The sequence below is a fragment of the Cydia fagiglandana genome, chromosome 3, assembly GCF_963556715.1.
Source record: "Cydia fagiglandana chromosome 3, ilCydFagi1.1, whole genome shotgun sequence".
NCBI classification, from domain to species: Eukaryota; Metazoa; Arthropoda; class Insecta; order Lepidoptera; family Tortricidae; genus Cydia; species Cydia fagiglandana.
Window position 1 is genome coordinate 22650559 of NC_085934.1, and position 21619 is coordinate 22672177.

The 21619-nt window shown below is 38.7% G+C and overlaps 1 protein-coding gene across 1 annotated transcript; it reads right to left on the reverse strand.

Moving 5' to 3' along the window:
• Positions 1–194: 194 nt before the first annotated feature.
• LOC134680408 (leucine-rich PPR motif-containing protein, mitochondrial) lies at positions 195–21572 on the reverse strand. The gene is made up of 17 exons (XM_063539541.1): positions 21402–21572; positions 20986–21324; positions 20231–20387; positions 18025–18134; positions 17391–17622; positions 15645–15851; positions 14748–14849; positions 13679–13790; positions 10172–10384; positions 9380–9591; positions 7685–7861; positions 6050–6208; positions 5260–5474; positions 4198–4371; positions 3000–3219; positions 2001–2223; positions 195–486 (listed from the first exon to the last, which is right to left on the reverse strand). The coding sequence occupies exons 1-17, from the start codon at positions 21527–21529 to the stop codon at positions 314–316; spliced, it is 3153 nt and encodes a 1050-aa protein (XP_063395611.1). The 5' UTR covers positions 21530–21572; the 3' UTR covers positions 195–313.
• Between the last annotated feature and the right edge of the window lie 47 nt (positions 21573–21619).

Consider the following 21619-nt stretch of genomic DNA (forward strand, 5'->3'; position numbering starts at 1 on the left):
AGAACTATACAAATTTTACAATACATACAGCGACACCGCAATTTACAACCTAATTTGTTGCTCATAAGACTCACAATAGCAAAACACATAAGCACATTTCGCTGGCCCAATATTACAGGGTTCTATGTGTCACTTTAATCGAATTGAAATTTGAACATTGTCATAGTGACATTAAGTCCAATTCAACTATCTTGAAAATGTAACATAGAACCTTGCAATATTGGGCCAGCGATTTGTCAATGGTTTTGCATCGACTGTTCATATTCAAGCACTGAATTTTGAACTTTATTTCAATGTCCTTTAAACACAAACTCTACAGACTGGCCTCCTGTCTATCCATTAACGTAGATAATTGTGGTGGGATTGTTATTTTGTTAGCTTTGAGCAGAGCGTAGAGGTTTCTTATAAACTTCTGTGATGGTCTCACGTCGGATTCTTGCATTTTCTCCCATAGAGCGAGCGCTGATCGCCAGTCATCTTGACGTTCTGCAAAAAGAGATATTTTAAAGCTACATGTCTCTGGGGTCATCCATTAATTACGTCACACGAATTTGTAGGTTTTTTGACCCCTAGCTCCCCCCCTCCTTGTCACACTTGGTCACATTTGGCAAACCCCTCCCCCCCTAGTGTGACGTCACATTTTTTTCTACGAAATCGCCAAATCGAATTAAGTAAGTACCTAAGTATTATTATATTTTATCAAAATATTTTTGACGATATAAATATTTGTCATTTTATAATCCAAAACTGCTTAGGAAAGAAAATTAAACGATTATCGTTTTAAAAAGTTGTTATTTAAATGTACAGCGAATAAAATAATTTAAATAAATTTTCGGTTACTGATGAAGTTAAAGTGACGTCACAAAGGTTGTGTCTCCCCCCTCCCCCATGTCACAATGTCACATTTTCTTGACCCCCTCCCTCCCCCTAAACGTGTGATGTAATTAATGGATGACCCCTCTAAGTTGACTAAGTAGGTCTTAAATACTTGAAAATAAAAACAGTTCTCTTCTTCTTCTGAAACAATAGTGGAACCTTATTTCTAATTGTAACAAATGTCAGACACAGTAATTACAGTAATTTTGTGTGACGTATGAGTGTTAGGGATCTATGAGAATTATCTTCGTCGAGAAACTTAACCCTCCTTATGCCCTTGTCATTCAGTAAGAACCAGGAAAACTATACTCATCCTTTTCTTTTGGGTGTTAGTACTAAGTATATAAGACACACATAGTATGATTCTCTCGGTCTATGATTGAAATGAGACAATCCTTTGACAAACTATAATAACATTGAAATTATAAATTAAAGTCAGAATTGTATACGAGATAATGTTAAAAAGTGCCAAGTGAATGTCAGCTGCAACTCCGTTGGTGGGTAGAAGAACGGTAACCACAACAGCAATGATAAGCAAGGCGGCAGTTTCCTTCTCATTTGCAAACCTATATCTCGTCGATAAACATAGGAAAAGTGACTAGTTTTGAAAATACCTACGATACACACTTAGTATTAGCTCATATATACTTCATCCAGAGCCGTGTTGCATAATAAACTACAACTAATATTATAAGCGGAACTCCTTTTCTAACGTAACTCATTGGAAAAGGAGTTCCGCTTGTAATATTAGTTGTAGTTTATTATGCAACACGGCCCAGATCAATTTTACGCGTATCTTTCGCGCATTCTTAGATTTCTTTTCGTCTGCGAATCGCTCGCAGCGTCGGAGCAGATCGTCGGGGTAAAACTAGACTTTCGGCCGAGTAAATTAAAAAGACCATAGTAATTTTCAAATAACTTACGATGTACGTCCAATATAAGTTCATAAACTTCATCCAAGTCTACTCTACGCGTATTTTTCACGCATTCAGCGATAGTATGTAAGGGGGCAATTTTCTTTTTTTTCTGCGAATCGCTCGCAGCGTCGGAGCAGAGCGTCGGGGTGAAACTAGACTTTCGGCCGGGTAAATTAAAAAGACCATAGTAATTTTGAAATGACTTACGATGTACGCTTAATATAAGTTCATAAACTTCATCCAGATCAATTCTACGTGTATCTTTCGCGCATTCAGCGATAGTATGTAAGGGGGCAGTTTTCTTCTCGTCTGCGAATCGCTCGCAGCGTCGGAGCAGAGCGTCGGGGTGAAACTTGACGTTGGGATCGAGGAACATTTTGCGGAGCGTTTTCTTGTAGTTCACTTCGGCTAGCGCGGCTATTAGGGTTAGCTGGAACGAGAATAAAGATTATTAAAAAAAAGTATAATTGGATGAATCAACTTTTTTATGTTTGTTTGTTTGTACAAGGGACAATACTGGCACACTTTGTTCGAAGAGATGTTGTATGCCGTTTTATTAACCTTTTAACCTTAAAGTCAGGATATCAAAAGTCGGTTGTCCCCTGGGCGTATCGTAACTAAGCAACGAGTGACACTAGAAATTTGATTCAGCCATTTATTTGTTTCTTTTTGACTTGTCAGTTGCACCAACCACATTTGACCGACAGATCAACGTCAGCCGGCGCGCCCCGGCGCGCCACTATGAACCTTTCAATACATACAAATTTAGCGAACTCTTTAACGATACGAACAGTCTGGTGTAACCGACCCTTAGAGATACATTGTATTATAAAGCTGGTGGTAATGGTGTCAACATGTTTAGCGTTGGTCATTTTGCAAGTTTTGCGACGTATAGAGGAAAAGCGACTATACCTTACGTTTGAAGTGGATTCGTGTATTTGGGGTTATTCTAGTATTATTTACCTGTACATCGCTGGCTCCGTGTATCCTCTTGTTAACATTGAACACGGTCTGAGCGAGCTTGTTCGCCCACCCGCCGCTGCTCGCGTTCACAACGAACCTATCTTCGCTGCCATCACTAATGGTTTCCAGTATCTTGCAGAGTCTTGATAATCAGAGAGAGAGAGAGAAAGAAAGAGAGAGAATAGTGTAATAGCTTGTGTTTGAAGTGGATCTTGTATTTGGAGGTATTCTAGCATTATTTACCTGTACATCGCTAGCTCCGTGTATCCTCTTGTTAACATTGAACACGGTCTGAGCGAGCTTGTTCGCCCACCCGCCGCTGTTCGCGTTCACAACGAACCTGTCTTCGCTGCCATCACTAATGGTTTCCAGTATTTTGCAGAGCAGTTCGTGCTTGAGAGGGGTCTTGTTGTATTTTTGGGCGAGGCGGCTGAATTCGTTGACTGCTTCGCGTAGGTCGTTGCTGTAGAAAAAAAACTTGGGAATAAGAAAAAGGGAGTGCTTTAAAAATTTGTAGTAAAATATTTGCAAAAGTCAGCAAGTAATAGTACATCGTTTTAAAAATAAGCTAAGTTATATCTATCCATCTGTTTATATTTTGATTTTAATAGTAAACAGGATATTTTAAATTTAAAACTAAAATTCAGAGTATATACGTAAAGTCATCTGCACGAATCTGGATTGTCATTTGTCCATCACATATACATATAGTTGGTCAAACCAATTTGTCAGTCAGTAAGAACCAGGAAAACTATACTCATCCTTTCTTTTGGGTGTTAGTTCTAGTGTAAAAAGTAAGATAGTATGATTCTCTCTGTCTATGATTTGGCAATTATTTGTGTGAAGAACACTAATATTTATTCCTGAGTCATGGGTGTTTTCTATGTATATTAGTATGTATTTATCTATATAAGTATGTATATAGACGCCTAGCACCAATAGTACAAGCTTTGCTTAGTTTGGGGTTAGGTTGATCTGTGTAAGATGTCCACCAATATTTATTTATTTATGATTGAAATGAGACAATCCCTTGACAAACTATAATTTAGTCATTGTAATCGTGACATGCAATGGTGACACCCGTATATTCTTAATTTTATATCTTTATAGGTACGTACGAGTATATACGTAAAGTCATCTGCAATAATATTTTACACAACGAAGGCCGCAAAAATAACTGACACGATCTTATTTGTAGAGCCATAAGAGAGTGTCACATATTTTTGCGGCCTTCGAAGATATATCATTGCAGGTGACGTACTTAAACTTACTTGTTTTTCTATACTTAATTACTGTAGATATAACCTCTAGCCGCCCAGAGACCTATAAAAATGTCTCCTGTTCCGTTCTAATTTGGACTTTGTGTTGACCAAATAAAATTTAATTTTGCTTGGCATGGTTTGACGTATGGGCGGCTAGAGGATAATATTTATATACTTACTTGTTAATATGCCATCTGACGACAGGTCCTAGCATGGCGTTGGTAGGCTGACAGTATCGTAGTCGTGTAAGCAGGTCTAGCATGCGTTTGACGTCTTCGAGGGTCCCGTGGGTAGCGGTAGCGTCGAGGAGACGAAAGCAGTTCATGGCTATACCGCGACCGCCCATTACTCGTCTGGAATGTAGAATATAGGACGGTTAATTAAAAAAAGTGGAGACCACGGACTAGCAAGCGCAGCGTAGGATGTCCACCCACAAGATGGACAGACGACCTTGTTAAGGTCGCCGGAAGACGCTGGATGCGGGTCGCTTCCAACCGGCACGTATGGAGGTCCAAGGGGGAGGCCTACGTTCAGCAGTGGACGTCTTATGGCTGAGATGATGATGATGAATTAAAAACAAAAGTTTCCTTAAGAGTCCGTCTAAGCTAAGGATGCTACAAATTTGAAGGGACAACGTGATTAAGTGCTACTATTAACGTCATATTTTGTACTTTCACACTTTAGTAACTCAAAGTCTTAGTCACTAGTCCTACTGTACAGATTTTTAAATGTTTTTAAAAGGGGTATACCCCTTAAGTTGCGAGTATCTATATATAGACAACAGCGGAATAAGGCGAGCTGTTTACTTTTTTGCCACAGATAACGGATAAAAAAATATATTATTTTGTAAAGATATTTTTATGTGTGTGTTTTTATGTGTGTGTGTGTTACAGAACCACAGAAATAATAATACCTCCATCGACTAGGAATCCTCTAGACGAAGCTTAGTGCAATTATTTCATGAAACCGATGCTGCCATAAATACTGGGGTGCGGGGGACGAGGTGAGCGCGGTCCCGTGTCGTGATTGGTCCGTTCAAAGACACGGGCGTCACACAAAGACACTTGGCTCGAAAGTGGAGTAAAACTATCGCATTCTTGTGGCAGACGGGGTAGTTAATACTATGCTCAGTCTGAAGGATGTCTTGTCTGTGAAATTGTGAATCCCTCGCTATCGCAATGTACCTACGACTAAAAACCCTACAAAGGCTTAAACACGATAATATCGCTGAATTATCGTACCTCTTTTTACTCTGTTCTTCTATAACAGCGAAAGCCTTCTCCATCTCTTTCCTGCACACCCACATGGTCGCGAAGTCGATGACCTTGAACTCGTCCAAGGTGAAGTTGGGTGCCGACTTGTTTAGGTCGGCTAATGCTAGCTCGGCTAGCTCTAGCTCGCCGGATTTCACATGAAGGTCGAATATGCTGGCTTTCATGCCGGCTGAGAGGAATATCTGGAGATTGGGAATTTGGGGTAAAAACAAAGATTCTAATTTTTTTGCATAAGTACCTATATAAATACAAAGTTATGTAAAGGTGTTACAATATTAAAAGTTATCTGTCAAAGCATTATTTTCAATATTTCTTTTTTAGGGTTCCGTACGGTCAACCAAGAAAGTGGTCTACCACTTTTCGACTCTATTAATCAGATGATAGAGTCGAAAAATGGTAAACCACTTTCTTGGCTGACTGTACCCAAAGGGTAATAAAAACGGGACCCTATTAATAAGACTCCACTGTCCGTCTGGCTGTCACCAGGCTGTGTCTCATGAACCGCGATAGCTAGACAGTTGAAATTTTCACAGATAATGTATTTCTGTTGCCGCTATAACAACAAATACTAAAAAGTACGGAACCCTCGATAGGCGAGTCCAACTCGCACTTGTCCGGTTTTTATTGTATTTAGTGTTTACCTAGATTTTAGAGCAAAAGCAGGATGAAAGACTGAGCATAGTAACGAATTCTAAATCAAACAGGGAACATTATTTTAGTTTGTGGATTGTATAAGTTAAAATATGCACACACTGACCCCTTCTTTCTGACATTTATCTACGATTTCTCTCGCGGCTGTCAAATTGCCTTCTTTGCAATACTGCTGAAGTAACCGCCTCAGAACACCGCGTGTGTTCATGCCTTTAGCTTCCAGTTCACTGAGATGCGCTTTTAGGCCTTCTTCGTTCATATTTTTCTGAAATAGACAACATTTTATTTATTACAAAAAGAATGGGACGTGGGACATTTATTATTGCTAGCATATAATATGCGGAAAAGATATTAAATAAGATCGTGTAGCCCAGAGGCCTAACAAAAGGGTCTTCAATTCAAATCTTTTTTTTAAAGAAAAGGGTTTCATCAGTTTAGTGACCATGTCACCTCTGTAAAGAGATCTACAGTAATAATGTAGTATTGTAGTACTACCTACACCACAGAATAAATAATAGTACTAGGTACAGAAGACTCACTCTCTAACAAAACGCGTCTGTCACGATCAGCACAGATATGGCCCCTGGGTGGCGACAGCGCCTCGCGCGGCTTATGGCTTTCCCCAAAATAGGGGCGGAACGCATGTACTTTTAGCTACCTGTAGCAAAGCGACGAAATCGCGGAGTGAGCCACGCCTGCCTACACTACTACATAGAATATAGATTGCACATTATCCTAGCCTCATCTGATAGTGGCGATGCCAGGATTATATTACAACTACCTAGGGTAATTCGCCGGTAACTGGCAACTTCTAGTAACTGGCCGCCCTAAACTAAAAATAAATTCTTTTCACATATAAACAGAATTCATTTTGGTATAAGGTTTCAATAACTGGCCACCTTATATTAAAATGAATTCTATTTATAGGTGAATATAATTCATTTTTGGTTTTGGGTTGCAAGTTACTAAAAGTGGCCAGTTACTGGCGAATTACCCTATGTTAGTAATTTTGATAAATGTCTTGTCACTCCTCAGCGCCTTAGTCTTTCTGAATCTTTGTTTTGGCCAATCAAAATTGCATTTATCTTGGCTAGAGGTTATTGGCAAGTCTAATTCTGTGACGCTAATGACGCTATTTAAAAAAATATATATAAAAACTGGAGGTGCCCGGACCCCTAACACAGGACCTCCAGTCACTGACGTAAAATAACTATCTTTCGCCCGCAACTTCGTCTGCGTGAAATTAGTGACAGCAGCTAAAGTAGGTATAGCGCCTGGATAATGCTAATAGCAATCATTCAATTCGCGCATTGCTTACTTCAATTATTAGGCAATTTATTAACTCTTTCAACTCGACCCCCACTCTTTTCAGGGATGATTTCCGGCATAAAAACTATCCTATGCCCTTCTCCGGCACTCAAACTATCTCTATACCGAATTTCAACTAAATCGGTTCAGCGGCTTAAGCGTGAAGAGGTAACAGACAGACACGCTTTTGCCAATATTAGTATGGATAAAGTATGGACTTCTGGGCGAAAGGTGTCGTGTTTCGGAGGTTCCGGGGCAAACTGCCGAATCCGACACAAGAGCAGCCGATGCAACGGAGCCACGCCGTTTTGCCTACTAAATAGTGTTTAGTTTTAAGTTTATAAAAAACATATGTATGTTAGTGTGTAAGGTATTTGTAATATGGGCCTTGTTGCCTGAATTAAATTTCTAAATAAATAAATAAATATCTTACCGGATGCGGCAGCTGATGTGCGAACAGATCCCCCTCATCTATCAGCCTCTCATCCGTGATAGCTATGATGGCCTCTTTGAATTGGTCGACTGTCTCTTGTTTTACAGATTCCGGTATGTGGGTGAGGCAGAAATCTGCAGCTGATGTCGATATTCTTAAGGGAGTTTTTCTTAGTTCCTTTAAAATAAATAAATGATGGTGTTAATATGGGTATAATATGTATCTAAATATTGAACTAATCTTAAGTAATCTCAGTTCAGTTTTTGTATATCTCAGTATTCAGTTTATTATAGCTTAATTTATTTATTTTTCTTCTTAGGCTAGGTCATTTATAACATGAATATAAAAGTAAAATACAAAAACACATAAAAAACAACAAAAAATAAGTATAAACACATTATAAAAAACCTAACCTAGGGTGCCGCCAGCAGCGGGGCAGGGCCCAAGCTGCCGGTGGTCAGGGCCGCAGAGAGAGGAACCGGCGGACTATCCGCGCCGTGTCCAAGATCACCGCCTTCTGCATCTGACCCTTGATCCAACCACCTAGCGAGAGTCTCTCAAGATGTCGGTCGAGACTCTTCGCTATTAGACCGTTCACTGAAACGACTATCGGGACAATGATCGTCGAATCAACATCCCACATAGCGGTTATCTCGTGAGCCAAGTCTAGGTACTTACTGGACTTGTCCTTCTCGGCTTTCACGAGATTCTCATCATGGGGGATGGTGATGTCAACGAGCACGGCCCGACGTTGCGATCGATCTATTATCACGATGTCAGGCTTATTGGCTACAATAGTCCTGTCAGTGATGATAGATCGATCCCAATAGAGCGTGGCACGACCATTCTCGAGAACAGGCGCAGGTAAGTACTTGTAGTACGGTACTTCGCGGTCCACAAGGCCGTATAGAAGAGCAAGTTGCTGGTGAATAATCCTGGCTACGAGATTATGTCTGTGCAAGTACTCACCGTTAGCAAGATGAGAACAACCGGAAATGATATGCCTGAGTGATTCTCCGGGACGGCGGCATGCCCGACAAATGTCGACCGTACCGTCCTTCAGGATATATTTCCGATAGTTGTTCGTCATCATCACTTCGTCCGCAATTGCACAGGCAAAATCCTCGGTTTCTCCGAAGAGGTCCCCGAATCGTAACCAGTTCACCGACGCGAGCAGGTCCACATCGGGTCCCGTGAGGGCCTTGTAGAACCGCCCGTGTAGCACCTTATTATAGCTTATTATTATAAAAATGACAAAAAATACATTCAAGCTACTGTTCTTATAGTGCTCGCTTGAAATAAAAACATCAAAAAATTAAATGTTTAACACCCTCTTTAGGAAAGAATCTTTAGGATTTAATTAAAAATAGGATTTTTTAGGTAAAACATTTTTTTTAAGATAAATACTTTGCTAAACAAAGTTGCTTATCTAATATAATATAAAATATAATACCAGCCTCATTATTATTTATTTATTTATCGTATGGCGATGGCGGTTACACACTGGTTAAACAGTACGAGTATATACAACTTTTTTAAGGAATTTAATTAGGTATGCTTTTTCATACCACACCATGGACACATTCAAAAACCTACTTTTTTTTTTGAAATATTTTTCATAAATCGTATGAGATACTTAACTGTAAAAAACTCCAAACTAAAATCGCGGAAAACTTACAAAGAAACTACACGAACCTTAACAAATTTGAAAACATCACCAAACTCGTTCTTCTTCTTCATAAAGGTACACAAGAATCTGCCTGTCCAGTCCTTACTCTTGTCCGATGCCTTCTGAATACCGTCTTCTAGAATGTGGAGTGAGGACTTGAGGTCCAGACTTATGAGGTAACCTTTTATGAGGGGTTTGAGGAGGATTTCCATGTCGACTTTGCCTTTGAAGAGTTCGCCTGGAAAATGGGTTGTGTTTTTGAAGTGGTGAAGTGAGTTTGAGGTTTCTTTTAATTTAAAGTGTTAACACATTTCGTGCTGAGAACCCGCTAGTAGGGTTCATTTTGTATTGGAAATGGGGAGCTTGGAACTGAAAGTGTTTAGGATTATATTACATTATTTGAAAGTTCAAAAATTTGATGCTGCTTGCAGATTTCAGCATCTTGAAACTTTTCATCAGATTCTGATTATGTAAAAATTAAAAATAACTTCTATTAACTTATACGACAAACTAGATTTGTAGTCGTAAAAAATAAGTCCATAAAATTCTGTTACATTTCTCAGTGGGGTTGAAATGAGATTCTGTATAGGGTTAAAATCTTAAAATCACTTATTCATAACCCGTATTCAACAAATAATGTAATATTGGGCGACAATACAGTTGTGACCAAAATCCAGAATTCCATATCCTCAGTCACACTATTAGGGTAAAATATAAAAATTACATTGAATTACGACAAAATAGTTTTGTAGTTACAAAAAATTGCGAGTGGGGTTGAAATGAGATTCTGAATAGGGTTGAAATCTTAAACCACTTACATATCTCGCTAGCAGCTCTAACTTGCCCCGTATTCAATAAATACTCCATCATTGGGGTTAATACTGTTGTGACTGAAACCCCAGCATCTTGGAACTTTTTCATCAGATTCTGAGCGGAGGTGAAACTAACGTAGGGTAGAGTGTAGTTAGAAATGGTCTCGTAGTCGGGTTTTACGTCCATTTCGATCATTTTTGTTAGGGTGTTCATTATGCCTGAAACGATTTGACGTAAAATTATTATTTAGCTTCTTTCACAGAAATTACGCGAAAAGTAGACAAATAAAATTATTCAAATATTTATATCATCATCATCATCATCTCAGCCATAAGACGTCTACTGCTGAACATAGGCCTCCCCCTTTGGGGGGTGTATGCCATAATCGCCACGCCACGCTTGCTATATTTATATGTGCCTACAATATTTGAAGAGTCCAGTAGATTTCATCATCACCTTTCTGAAAAAACTCACCCGTTTTCGAGATGCATTAATAATAATTTCAACGAAATAAGAATCCCCTCTCACAAAAAAATTAAGTGACCAAAAAATAACTCCATTCCCTTTGCACCGGAGGTTATGGGATTATACTGAGCAATTTTTACAATGGGACCAACCCCGAAAACGCGAAACAAAATTACCCTCCTCACATGGTCCAGGCAAAATGTATGAAACAGCCAAATTGGCAGCGGGAATGCACTTATTTTTTGGCCATCCCTGTATAAAACATAAAATCAAATTCTAATATTGCGGACAAAAAATTACGTCACGATGTATTGACTTTTGAAATACCTACCATAACTACATGGCATATTTTACTTCAAAAATTGCACTCACTATAAACAAGTGCAAGTATAACATTATAAATAAATATATAAATATTATAGGACATTCTTACACAGATGGATCCCCCGCCACGCCAGCCTCAACGACGTCATCCGAAGGGCCCTTGTCAGTGCCAAGGTACCGGCGGTCCTCGAGCCCAACGGTCTGGCCAGGGTCGATGGCAAGAGGCCTGACGGAATGACGCTGGTGCCTTGGAGTATGGGACGGCCACTTGTCTGGGACGCTACGTGCGTAGATACCCTGGCGCCGTCCCATATTCCAGGCACCAAAGTTGGCGCTGGTGCGGCCGCATCCTCGGCCGAAAGCCTCAAGCGCCGCAAATATGTAACACTAGGTAGTAGCTACATATTTGCGGCGTTTGGTGTGGAAACCTTGGGGCCGTTTGGGGGCGGGCTTGGGGGCTGGCCTATATTTTGCCCAAAGGATCAGCATTGCCATCCAGCGGGGCAATGCGGCCAGCCTTCTGGGCACCCTACCTACGGACCATGACTTAGAGCAAATTTTTTATTTATAAGTTTTAGTGTTTTGCTATAAAGTTGTAAAAATGCTATTACACAGATTGACTAAGTCCCACAGTAAGCTCAAGAAGGCTTGTGTTGTGGGTACTCAGACAACGATATATTATATAATACACAAATACTTAAAAACATAGAAAACACCCATGACTCAGGAACAAATATCTGTATCATCATACAAATAAATGCCCTTACTGGGATTCGAACCCAGGACCATCGGCTTCGCAGGCAGGGTCACTACCCAGGCCAGACCGATCGTCTAAATGACGATCTTTGGCTTCAAACCACGGAAGAAAGAATGAGCGCGCCGCGCTCTGACGGGAAACGGCATGTGCCTGGATTAGTATGAGAACCTATGTCGCCAAAACGCTGTCACAAAAATTGGCCATATTTTCTTATTTCGAAAGGAATTATGAGCCCTTGCCCATCACAGTAATTTGAACTTTACAGTCAAGAAAATTATGTCAAAATTGCATTACGATTTTTATTTTTTGTAAAAATACACAAATCATTGACAAATTGTCATTTATGCTCTATCCCTTTTACACTTGTATGGCTTTTCCAAGAGTGAATGCGATAGGATAAAATATTCGACTATGAGGTTGACACATGCGATAGGGATGTGCATGATTCGGTGTGATATCGATAAACGCTTATTAATGATCAATCTACACGTAAACTATTCAGTTTTTTTATACATATACTTTATTTTCGACGATTGGGTACTTACCTACTTACTTTTTAATAAAAAAAAATCTCGTATTGAAAGTAATCACGCCACCAACTACACATTTAACTGTAATCGTGTAAGTATATAATAAAAACTGTTACTCTTTAGCACACCCCAGAACAATATTGCTTTGTAATGACGCGAAATAATAACCTGCTAGCCAATTAGTGCTAACCCGTTGTGTACTTATAGTTTTTTTTTAATTAAATCAAATTTCTTATCCTCCCACCGCGATGCGTGTGTGCGTGCGTGAAAAATACGCGACATGCGTATTTTTTACCTGCAATTAATATTCTCTCTAGATGCGTGCGTAAAAAATACGCAAGTAAGTGTAAGTGTAGTCAATAAGTGTTCACAATACTTATTAACTAGCACGTTATTATTTTAAGACAAAACAAAGCAATAATGTTGTGTCAAACATTAATATGAATCTCCGATATAAGCTCGTATGCAAAATTATTAAAAAACGCTAATTATAAACAATGGAAATATTAACAATATTTTTTGCACTTAGACGGTTATCAACTTATCACAATAATGCGGATAGAAATGCCGCTCTGATGTACGAGCGAGATAGCACGATGCACGTTTTTACCGGAGCATGGTGCGTACTCGAATCCAATGTGAAGAACGCTTCAAGATTTGTGCAAGCTTGTGGAGCGGGCTTTAGCCTGGCCAGCAAATACCCGGCAGTAAAATAATTATGTGACAGCTTAAAACTGACACCTTATCTACTCGTATTTAATAGAGAAAATTGACAAATATGTTGGATACTATACTATAAGAAAAACTTAAAATCAAATAATCCATTGAATAGGAATAAATAAGTAAGAACATATTTTGTACATAATATAAAATGTGCATAAGCGACGACTTTTTCGATATGATCATCCAGAGGCAAAACAAAAATAAATTATTAAGAACATAAACAAACCGAACTGTGTATATTTATACGTACATCGACATCGATAACTTTTTTGATATGGTCCTCGCACTATGGGCGAATAGCGCACCCGTACATGACTTTTACGCTAAGTAGATATCAACCTTATCTCATTTACATAAATCTGATTTTTGTACTAAACAATCCAAAAATCCTTGCGGAAACCGAAAATGTAAAAAATATTGAAATATTACATGAAATAATACTTACCGATGATATGAAATGCCTCCATATCTAATATTTTTTGTCCGGCTAGTGTTTTTACACTCCAAAATGGAGCAGCACGGCATATTCGTAATTATTTCTAATTTTTACTGGAATCATTTTCACATCTGACGTGTCAAAAGCGCCATGCTGAACTGTCACACGACTGACAATAGTCTGTGCTGAAAGTGTATGCAGCTAACCATAATCTTGCCACACGCTATAGACATACGTTTCACTTCTATTACTTCTTTGTTTTGTGCTTCAAACGTACCTTTTTCACCGGTATTTTTGGATGCTCGTAGCATGATCGGCCAGAAGTAATGAGGGCGTAACGGCAGTCCACGCTGCTTCATGCGGTCGAAGAGATCTATGGCCAGTAATGCCTTGGGAATAGAATTTACAATAGGTGTATTATTATTATACTTATATTGAGTTACATACTAAAATACCAGTTGACCGTCTAGCACGAGTTCCGTTCTCGCGCGCGAGCCCTTACTTGAAGTCGCGCTTGATGTTTGGAGTAGCGCGCGAGAACCTTAGAACATTTCGTAACTGGACACGTCATGGATGTCATTTTCTGTACAAAACAGTCTGCCGATTTATGCGGGGGAGGGGACGTCAAATGTATTGCTATTTCTATCTCCATACACAAGTTTAGACAATTGTGCAAAGTTTTCGGCAGAGGGGTAAACACTTAAAGGCGACTCCAGTTATTAAATGCTCTAAGGCGAGAACGCAACTTATGCTAGCAGGTCTGGTGTGGTAAAAAGATATTTGCAGTGGTCCTATTGGTCTATACTCTATATGGTCAGGCGTGTCTCACTCCGCGATTTCGTCGCTTTGCTACAGGTAGCTAAAAGTACATCCGTTCGACCCCAATTTTGGGGTTTGCCATAAGCCGCGCGTGGCGCTGTCGCCACCTAGCGGCCATATCTGTGCTGATCGTAATAGACGCGTATTGTTAGAAAGTGAGTCTTATGTACCTAGCAGTGGCGGCGCGTCCATAAAAGCCGATTCCCACCGGCTTGCCTGTTTTTGGACGTTTGAGCAGAGTTGTAAAGGAAATATGTAAGCCAAATTAGCCCCGGCTGGCCTATGGATATGTTTGACGCGCCGCCACTGGTACCTAGTACTATTATTTGTTCTGTGATATGGTCCTATTCTCTATTTCTCTAACACGTGTATCGTACAACGTTTTACAGTAAATATGGCCCTTTAAACTTATGACATACGCACGAAAAGTGCTATATCGCGCACTAGTGCGGGAGAATGGGACCATATCACAGAATAAATAATAGTAATACGTACATGTGCGAATATGTATCGTAAATAACTATTACCTTGTCCTGTTGGAGGGCGCATTCTGCTGCGTTTTGTATAGCTATAGGATTTCGACCCGATGACATTAGCTCTTCCGTCACTTTGCTTAGTACTGTGGAAGGCTGAAATACAACATTTATATGAATATAATTTATGTTACATGTGTCCTAATAGACAGGGGCGCATGTACAATATAGTTCGTTTTTTTTAGCATAAGAAAGAACTTGCAAGAAGGTAAGCGATCTTGACATGTCTTTTAATTGAAAAACGCTTTTTAAAAATCAAAAACTATTAAGTACTTATGAAAGCAGAAGAATATAAATGATCGTATTAGATTCATAATTGTTACATACTTGCCGTAACTTATTTTTAAAATGTGTTTTTCAATTAAAAGACACATCAAGATTGTTTAACTTTTTTCTAATGCTAAAAAAAACGAACTATAGGTTCAAGGAGGCCATAGCCCGCGGTGGCAGGCTGCAAGGGGTGGAAAAACAGGGTTTTTTTCCTTAATAAGATATATTATCATCCCTTGATGGAGCGGCAAATCTAACTGGCACGTGGCGCCAAGTCTTTAAAATATGCCTCTGCTAATAGACCTATAGGTATTATCATTTCCCAAAATTATCCCAGGATTCCATATAGGATAACTCCCATCCCATCTTCCCATCTTAAAGGCCGGCAACGCGCTTGCAACCCTTCTGGTGTTGCGGGTGTCCATGGGCAGCGGTAATCGCTTACCACCAGGTGATCCGTCTGCTCGTTTGCCTCCCATTTCATAAAAAAAACTAAGTTTTGCATGACATTTATCGCAATGAGCTTACTAGATGGCGTTTATAAAAGTTCCAATAGTATACTAACATTTTTGAACTATCTGAAAGAGGTCACTAGATGGCGCTAGATAGATTTCTACTTACGATTCCAGCCTTAACACAGTCTCTGACCAAGCTTCGTCCATGCAAGCCTTGGTCGTCTTTAGGCCCAAACGATGGTAGCGGAAGACATTTGTAGATCTCCAGGGCCACTAGAGGATGGTTCTGGTAGACTAGTAATGTGCAGACGCTTTGCATGTATGGAGATATTGATGGGGTTTTTAAAGTTGACTCTGGTAGGTAGCGGAGAATCTGGAAATATAACGAAATATACAGAGTGGCTAAAAAATTGCTCCATTCCCGTTGCCAGGGAGGTTTTGGGTTTATACTGAGTAACTTTTACAATGGGACCAACATCGAAATAGCGAAAAAAAATTTAGCTGATTCATAGATTTTGGCTGGTCCAATTTCTATGGGAGGGTATAATTAAAATCAACTAAAAAATAAACTTAGGAACAAGTGTCCATGAATATAAAACATAAATGCCCAAACTGGGATTCTAACTTAGGACCCAGCTTCACACTCACAGCAGGATGACTACCGGCTAAGAAGGCCGTTAAAACGGTAACAAGACAGTCTAGATTAGGGAATGCAATACCGGGATACCAGGATCCCGAAATACCGGGATCCCGCATGCAATTTGCGGGATTAATCCCGCTCGTAAATTAAGCGGGATCCCGCGGGATTTGCGGGATCGAAGAGCGACGTGGTTCTTACGTGTTACTACAAGGAACACAGGCTCGGGCACGTGCCTACTGGCGAAAATTCTTCACGGAGCCTAAATGCATCTATGGAGGAAAGGGGTAATGACACGGAAGAGCATTTTACCCGAATTTGTCTATTTATTTCATCACATTTGCTCGTAAAAGGTGTTATTTTACGTAGGCGACGCGGTCCGTAAATCTTAAATTTGTACCCAGGGAATTTTGTTATGTAGGTACGTCCGAAATTAGGCAGATTTTTTATTGTTTACCCTCTTTTTTCCTCACAGGTGTGATGAAAAACATTGTGTGTGCCACGAGTGGTACAGGATTTACGAAATCGCGTTAATTAAGCCTTTACACACGTTCTTAAATTCTTGATGACTGTCATTATACCGTATTCTTTTAATACAAAATGTACTATTTCTAATTTTAGTTTACTTTTTGTTTTCAACCATCATATTTAGTACTAATTCGTAAAATTGTATACTAACTTGCGGGATCCCGCAAATACCGGGATCCCGCGGGACTTAAAATGGCAATCCCGCGGAATACCGGGATTGAGTTCCTCATGCGGGATTGCATTCCCTAGTCTAGATCTTTTCAAGCTAATTTTGGATTTTTAATTTTTTTTTCATGTACTATGTTGTGACGTTAAAATAAATGTATTTCTTCTTCTTCTTCTTTTTCTAATTTGTACGAGTATGGCTGGGCCTTAGGGGGTTATGCTTTAGCGTCACCTATATATTTTTTTACTTTATTGTCATTCCTGTAAAACCACAGAATAATTAATAGTACTACCATACAGTAAGGAACTTCCTACAAAAACGAAGTTTGACAGCGGTTCAGGGTCGAATCATGCTATCCCTTTCTAATATTATGGCACTATCCCTTTCGGCTATTTAGGGTTGTCAAAAATCAAGTGATTATCTTATCTGTGGTCGTGCACGCAAAAGGAAGTCAAGTGGTGCCAACCCTAATAATTGCTCGGAGCAATGCTGAGCCGAGCCGAGCGGAGCAGAGTTTGACCGAAGTCAGGAGTTTCGCACCCCTGGTAAAACTTAATTTTACACAGTATTAAATTGTATACCTTCGGCACCAATTTATACATCTTCCCAGCCGCCACGCTTTTAACTATCTCCATAACATGAGTCTCCTCGAACTGATGTCCATTCTGCCTCGCCATCTCCATCTCTTTCAGCAAAAGTTCTTCTTTCTTGTTGAACGCTAATGCTCTGGCTATAGACGTGTGAGTGTCTACTGTGTGTTCGAATTTGAGGGATTTCATCATTGTTAGAACTTCTTTGACGTTTTCGTAGTTTCTGAGGAGAAGTAAATAAATAAATAATGCTGTCCAATAAACTTTTAAAGTTATAGTGTGACAGACTGTAAATAAAACTGTCCCATTGTATTTATTATCCTTTAGAAACATATGACATTAAAAATTTCTCTCACACGTCAAAATTATTGGCGCAAAGAAAGTGTGAAGGTTACATTGACAGTATAAGTAACAGTAATCGTTTGACCACTCTCTCCTTTTCTTAACCCTCTGAACGACATGCATATTATAATTATAACGTGACATTGTAAATGAAACTGAAACAGTAGGTGTCTTTTGTCATCTTTGGCGGTCAAAAGGCCAAGTACTCCACTTTACATTTCCTTTGGCAGGAATAATAAATATTTATAATACTGATATATAAAAAATATAATAATAAACTTACTCAGCTTTACCCTGACACAATATAAGTGAGTTGAAAACACTCTCAGTGGCCGGCAAACCTTGGTTCTTCATGTTGGCTATCACTTCAGTCGCCTGATTTATGTCTCCTATCTGAAATCATGCACATAGAAGTATGACATGACCGAATGCAGAGTTTTGGGATATAGAAGTACTTAAATTGCTACAAAACTATCTCCCTTGTATGGACTACTAAACTACTATGTACTTCTTTTCATCCCCTTTAGAAGCTAAGATAATGTCCTCTAAAAGTTTGCCTTATTCTAACTTCTAAGTTGTAAATTATATTTATGTTCAGTGGCTTGTTGAGCTGTAATTATTTAATATAGGATTTAAAAGACTTTTGACTTTAAATTTGTTGTTTGTAGAATTGGTGTTCATCGTTTTATAATGCTTGAAACCAAATCAGTCATTTAACTAAGCAACAGACATAGCAGAAAACATTTTAAATATATTTTAATATTTTCTGGCTCTGGCTGACTGGCTCGTGCCAATGAGTTTTCGCTGTCGGAACTTTTGGCCCATAGATAAAAACTAGCATACATATTAATACAAAATATATCTTAAAATTAAAAACACAATTATGGCTGCGATGCAGTTCGCAACCCCGCAACTTATGTACGGAATATCATAATGATATTTACCACTAGCTTTTCGGTGAAGGAAAACATTGTAAGGAAACCTGCATACATCTGCGAAGAAATTCACAAGGTATATGTGAAGTCCCCAATCTGCATTGGGCTAGCGTGGGGAGTATATCCTAAGCTTTCTCACGCATGAGAGGAGGCCTGTGTCTAGCAGTGGGGCGTAAGGACTGTTCAGTTTACTAAGCGGACACTCTTACACCTCTTTTAATCGGCGAATTTAAAATCAATTGACGTACAGCTCATAACAATATAATTAACAATCCCTTATTTATCAATTGCTACATATTTGTTCCCATAATAGTCAAATATTTTTCCCGAAGGACCGAACAAATTTGGAACATAGCAAGTTAGTTCTGCAATAAGGATGCACAGGCTAGTATTCACTGCGAAAAATCGTAAATATGTACAAATTTTCCAAGTTAAACGTGAATAAAATTATTAAAACATTTGCAGAGCATCATATGCTTGAAGATTTTACAAAATCCCGGCACAGAAGTGGCCCGGCCAATCCAGAAACAAAAGTATTGTCATGCGGCTGTTAAAATCAATAAATTACTTATCGGTTCGCGAAATTCCTGAGACAGCAGGCGTTAGAGTAGGCACAGATTAAAATATAAGAAGTATGTACAATAAATGGGCCCATAGAAAGAAAAAAATGGACAAAATAATTACAGAGCAGCGAAAGCAATCGAAAAAAAGAAGCGTCAAACTGTACTACATTTTACATTAAGATAAATTTCGTAGCATTTTAATGGACAACGGAAAATGCGTAAAATGTTGCTGTAGTACGTTACCAATGGCCCTGATGCTACCATGCCGTTGTAGAAGATCATATATTCGACGAGGAGAGTAACATCAAAATTAACCAATTCATGAAGAAAGTCCTTGTCTGGCAGGCAATTGGTTCCTGTGGCCTTAAAAAGTTTGTTCTATTTTGCGACATGAACTTTGGTTGCGACATTTACAGAAAATAATGCATCTAATAACGAGTACTTTCCGTCTATCAGACGCATAATGTCACCTCTTCATTTCGGCCTGATTTGGCAAGTGCCCACTATGCTGGTCAGAAAGTAAAGCTACTGAATTTGAAAAACATTGATTTCGTTCAAAAACAAGTCAACTCATCTAATTGCCCGGAGCTCCACTCCATCGAGTGACACTAGACCAATGTGAAGATGCACTTAAAAAAGGGTAGATGAGAAGCTAAAACATTGAAAGAATTCAAACGAATGTTGTTTACAACTTGTCAAAAAGTGTCAAAAATTGATGTGCAGGCACTTGAACGGCGCAACCGTGTAAAAGTACGAAAATCTTACCGATGTTATTATATTATACTATATTTACATTAAAATGTTTTGCGTTGGTTTCCGTTTTTATTATATTTATCTAAATAAAGCGATTCCAGAATTAGAAAAATGTAATTTATACTTTTTTGTGTGTCCGCTTAATAAAATGAACAGTCCTTATATATAGGCTGAATTATTTTTATAATTATTATTTTTATTTTACTACTTTCATAAATAAAATAAGTATTGACTTTACCTCTCCAAGTGCTCTCAGTATTAATTCATAAGTGGTATTATTTGGTATCACAGGAGCCATGGAGTCAATAAATGTGCTTGCTTTGACACTCTTGCCGTTGGCTACATATACACGGAGAAGCTCATTATAGTGCTCCACAGTGAACTTTGTGTGAGGCCTGTAAATTTAAATGGTGAATCACATGGTAAAGCAAGCTGAGAATATCAATAGAATCCCCAAAGGACCTAACACACAGAAATCTGATGTAGTGAATACAGTGACAGTGATATTGTGAATCAACAGCTTTATGTGACCAATTTTTTTGTCATTTTACCCCATTATTGTAATGAAATTGAGTCTAATCACAGACATACCATAAGTTTTGATATCACAACAATAATAAATGTCTTTAACTATGTTTAAATATACAATTGTTAGGCCCACCATACAAAAGTTACTTGGGATGAATTTTATTTGTTAGAGAAAGCAATGAAACAGTCACATGTGTCATTATTTGGCTTTACAAAAATATGGAATTAAATTACTCATAAACAAACTTAGTTGCATTTAATTAAGTTTTTAAACAAGACCAAGTGTGTGTAGTTACTAAAAACTAAGCACTGTCCTCGAAAAGTCAGAGGAAAATTAATTAATTAATAAACTTTAAACCAAATTACAAAAGAAATCAGATTACCTGGGTTTACACAGTGCAAGCATACATTCCTCACGCCTATGCTTGCTCTGTGTGGACCCAGCTAATAGTAAATTTTTCTTACTTGATTGCTGCCCACACCTCCTCAGCTAGCGCTATCCTTGTTGCAGGCGTCTCATCTGGGAGCAGTTCTGTACAACAGTGCAGTAGCAACAGCCCCTGCCTTTTACTCGAGAAATTTAACTCTTTCACTTTCCCAATCACTCTGACTAAATCATTCTTATACACTCTGTTCTTTTGATGAATATCTGACGACAGACCAGCTATCATTTTCTCTAATAACTCCTCTGAGGCTCCCAATATTTGTGATGTTACAGAATTTACTTTTTCTCCAGACCCTGATGAGACGCATACATCTTTAGTAGTGTTGGCAACTTTGGCTAATACCTTAGTATCATTAGACCTGTAAATAATTTCAAGAATCAGCAATCAAGCTCGTTTAATATCAATAAAATATAGGAAATATAATCAAAACATAACCTTGCTTTGCTAAAGTTGAATTGGCACGAGCATTGCGATGGCGAACGTTTTTCGTGAAGCAAATACTTTCTAAATAAAAGTGCTCTTGATGAGACACTGGTAATTTTTAAACAATTTCTGGTCAACATTTTAAAAGTTTTAAATTTTTCAATCTCTAAAATCGAAATTAAAATTGAACATCAGATCTGACATCTGTCAAACTGATCAAACCATAAACA

Coding starts and splice junctions, on each gene's coding strand:
- LOC134680408 (XM_063539541.1), bottom strand. CDS start 21,529: ATGTTGACCAGAAATTGTTTAAAAATTACCAGTGTCTCATCAAGAGCA. Junction 20,388..20,985: donor GAGGTGTGGGCAGCAATCAA/GTAAGAAAAATT, acceptor TTAAATTTACAG/GCCTCACACAAAGTTCACTG. Junction 13,791..14,747: donor GCGCCCTCCAACAGGACAAG/GTAATAGTTATT, acceptor TCTATTCCCAAG/GCATTACTGGCCATAGATCT.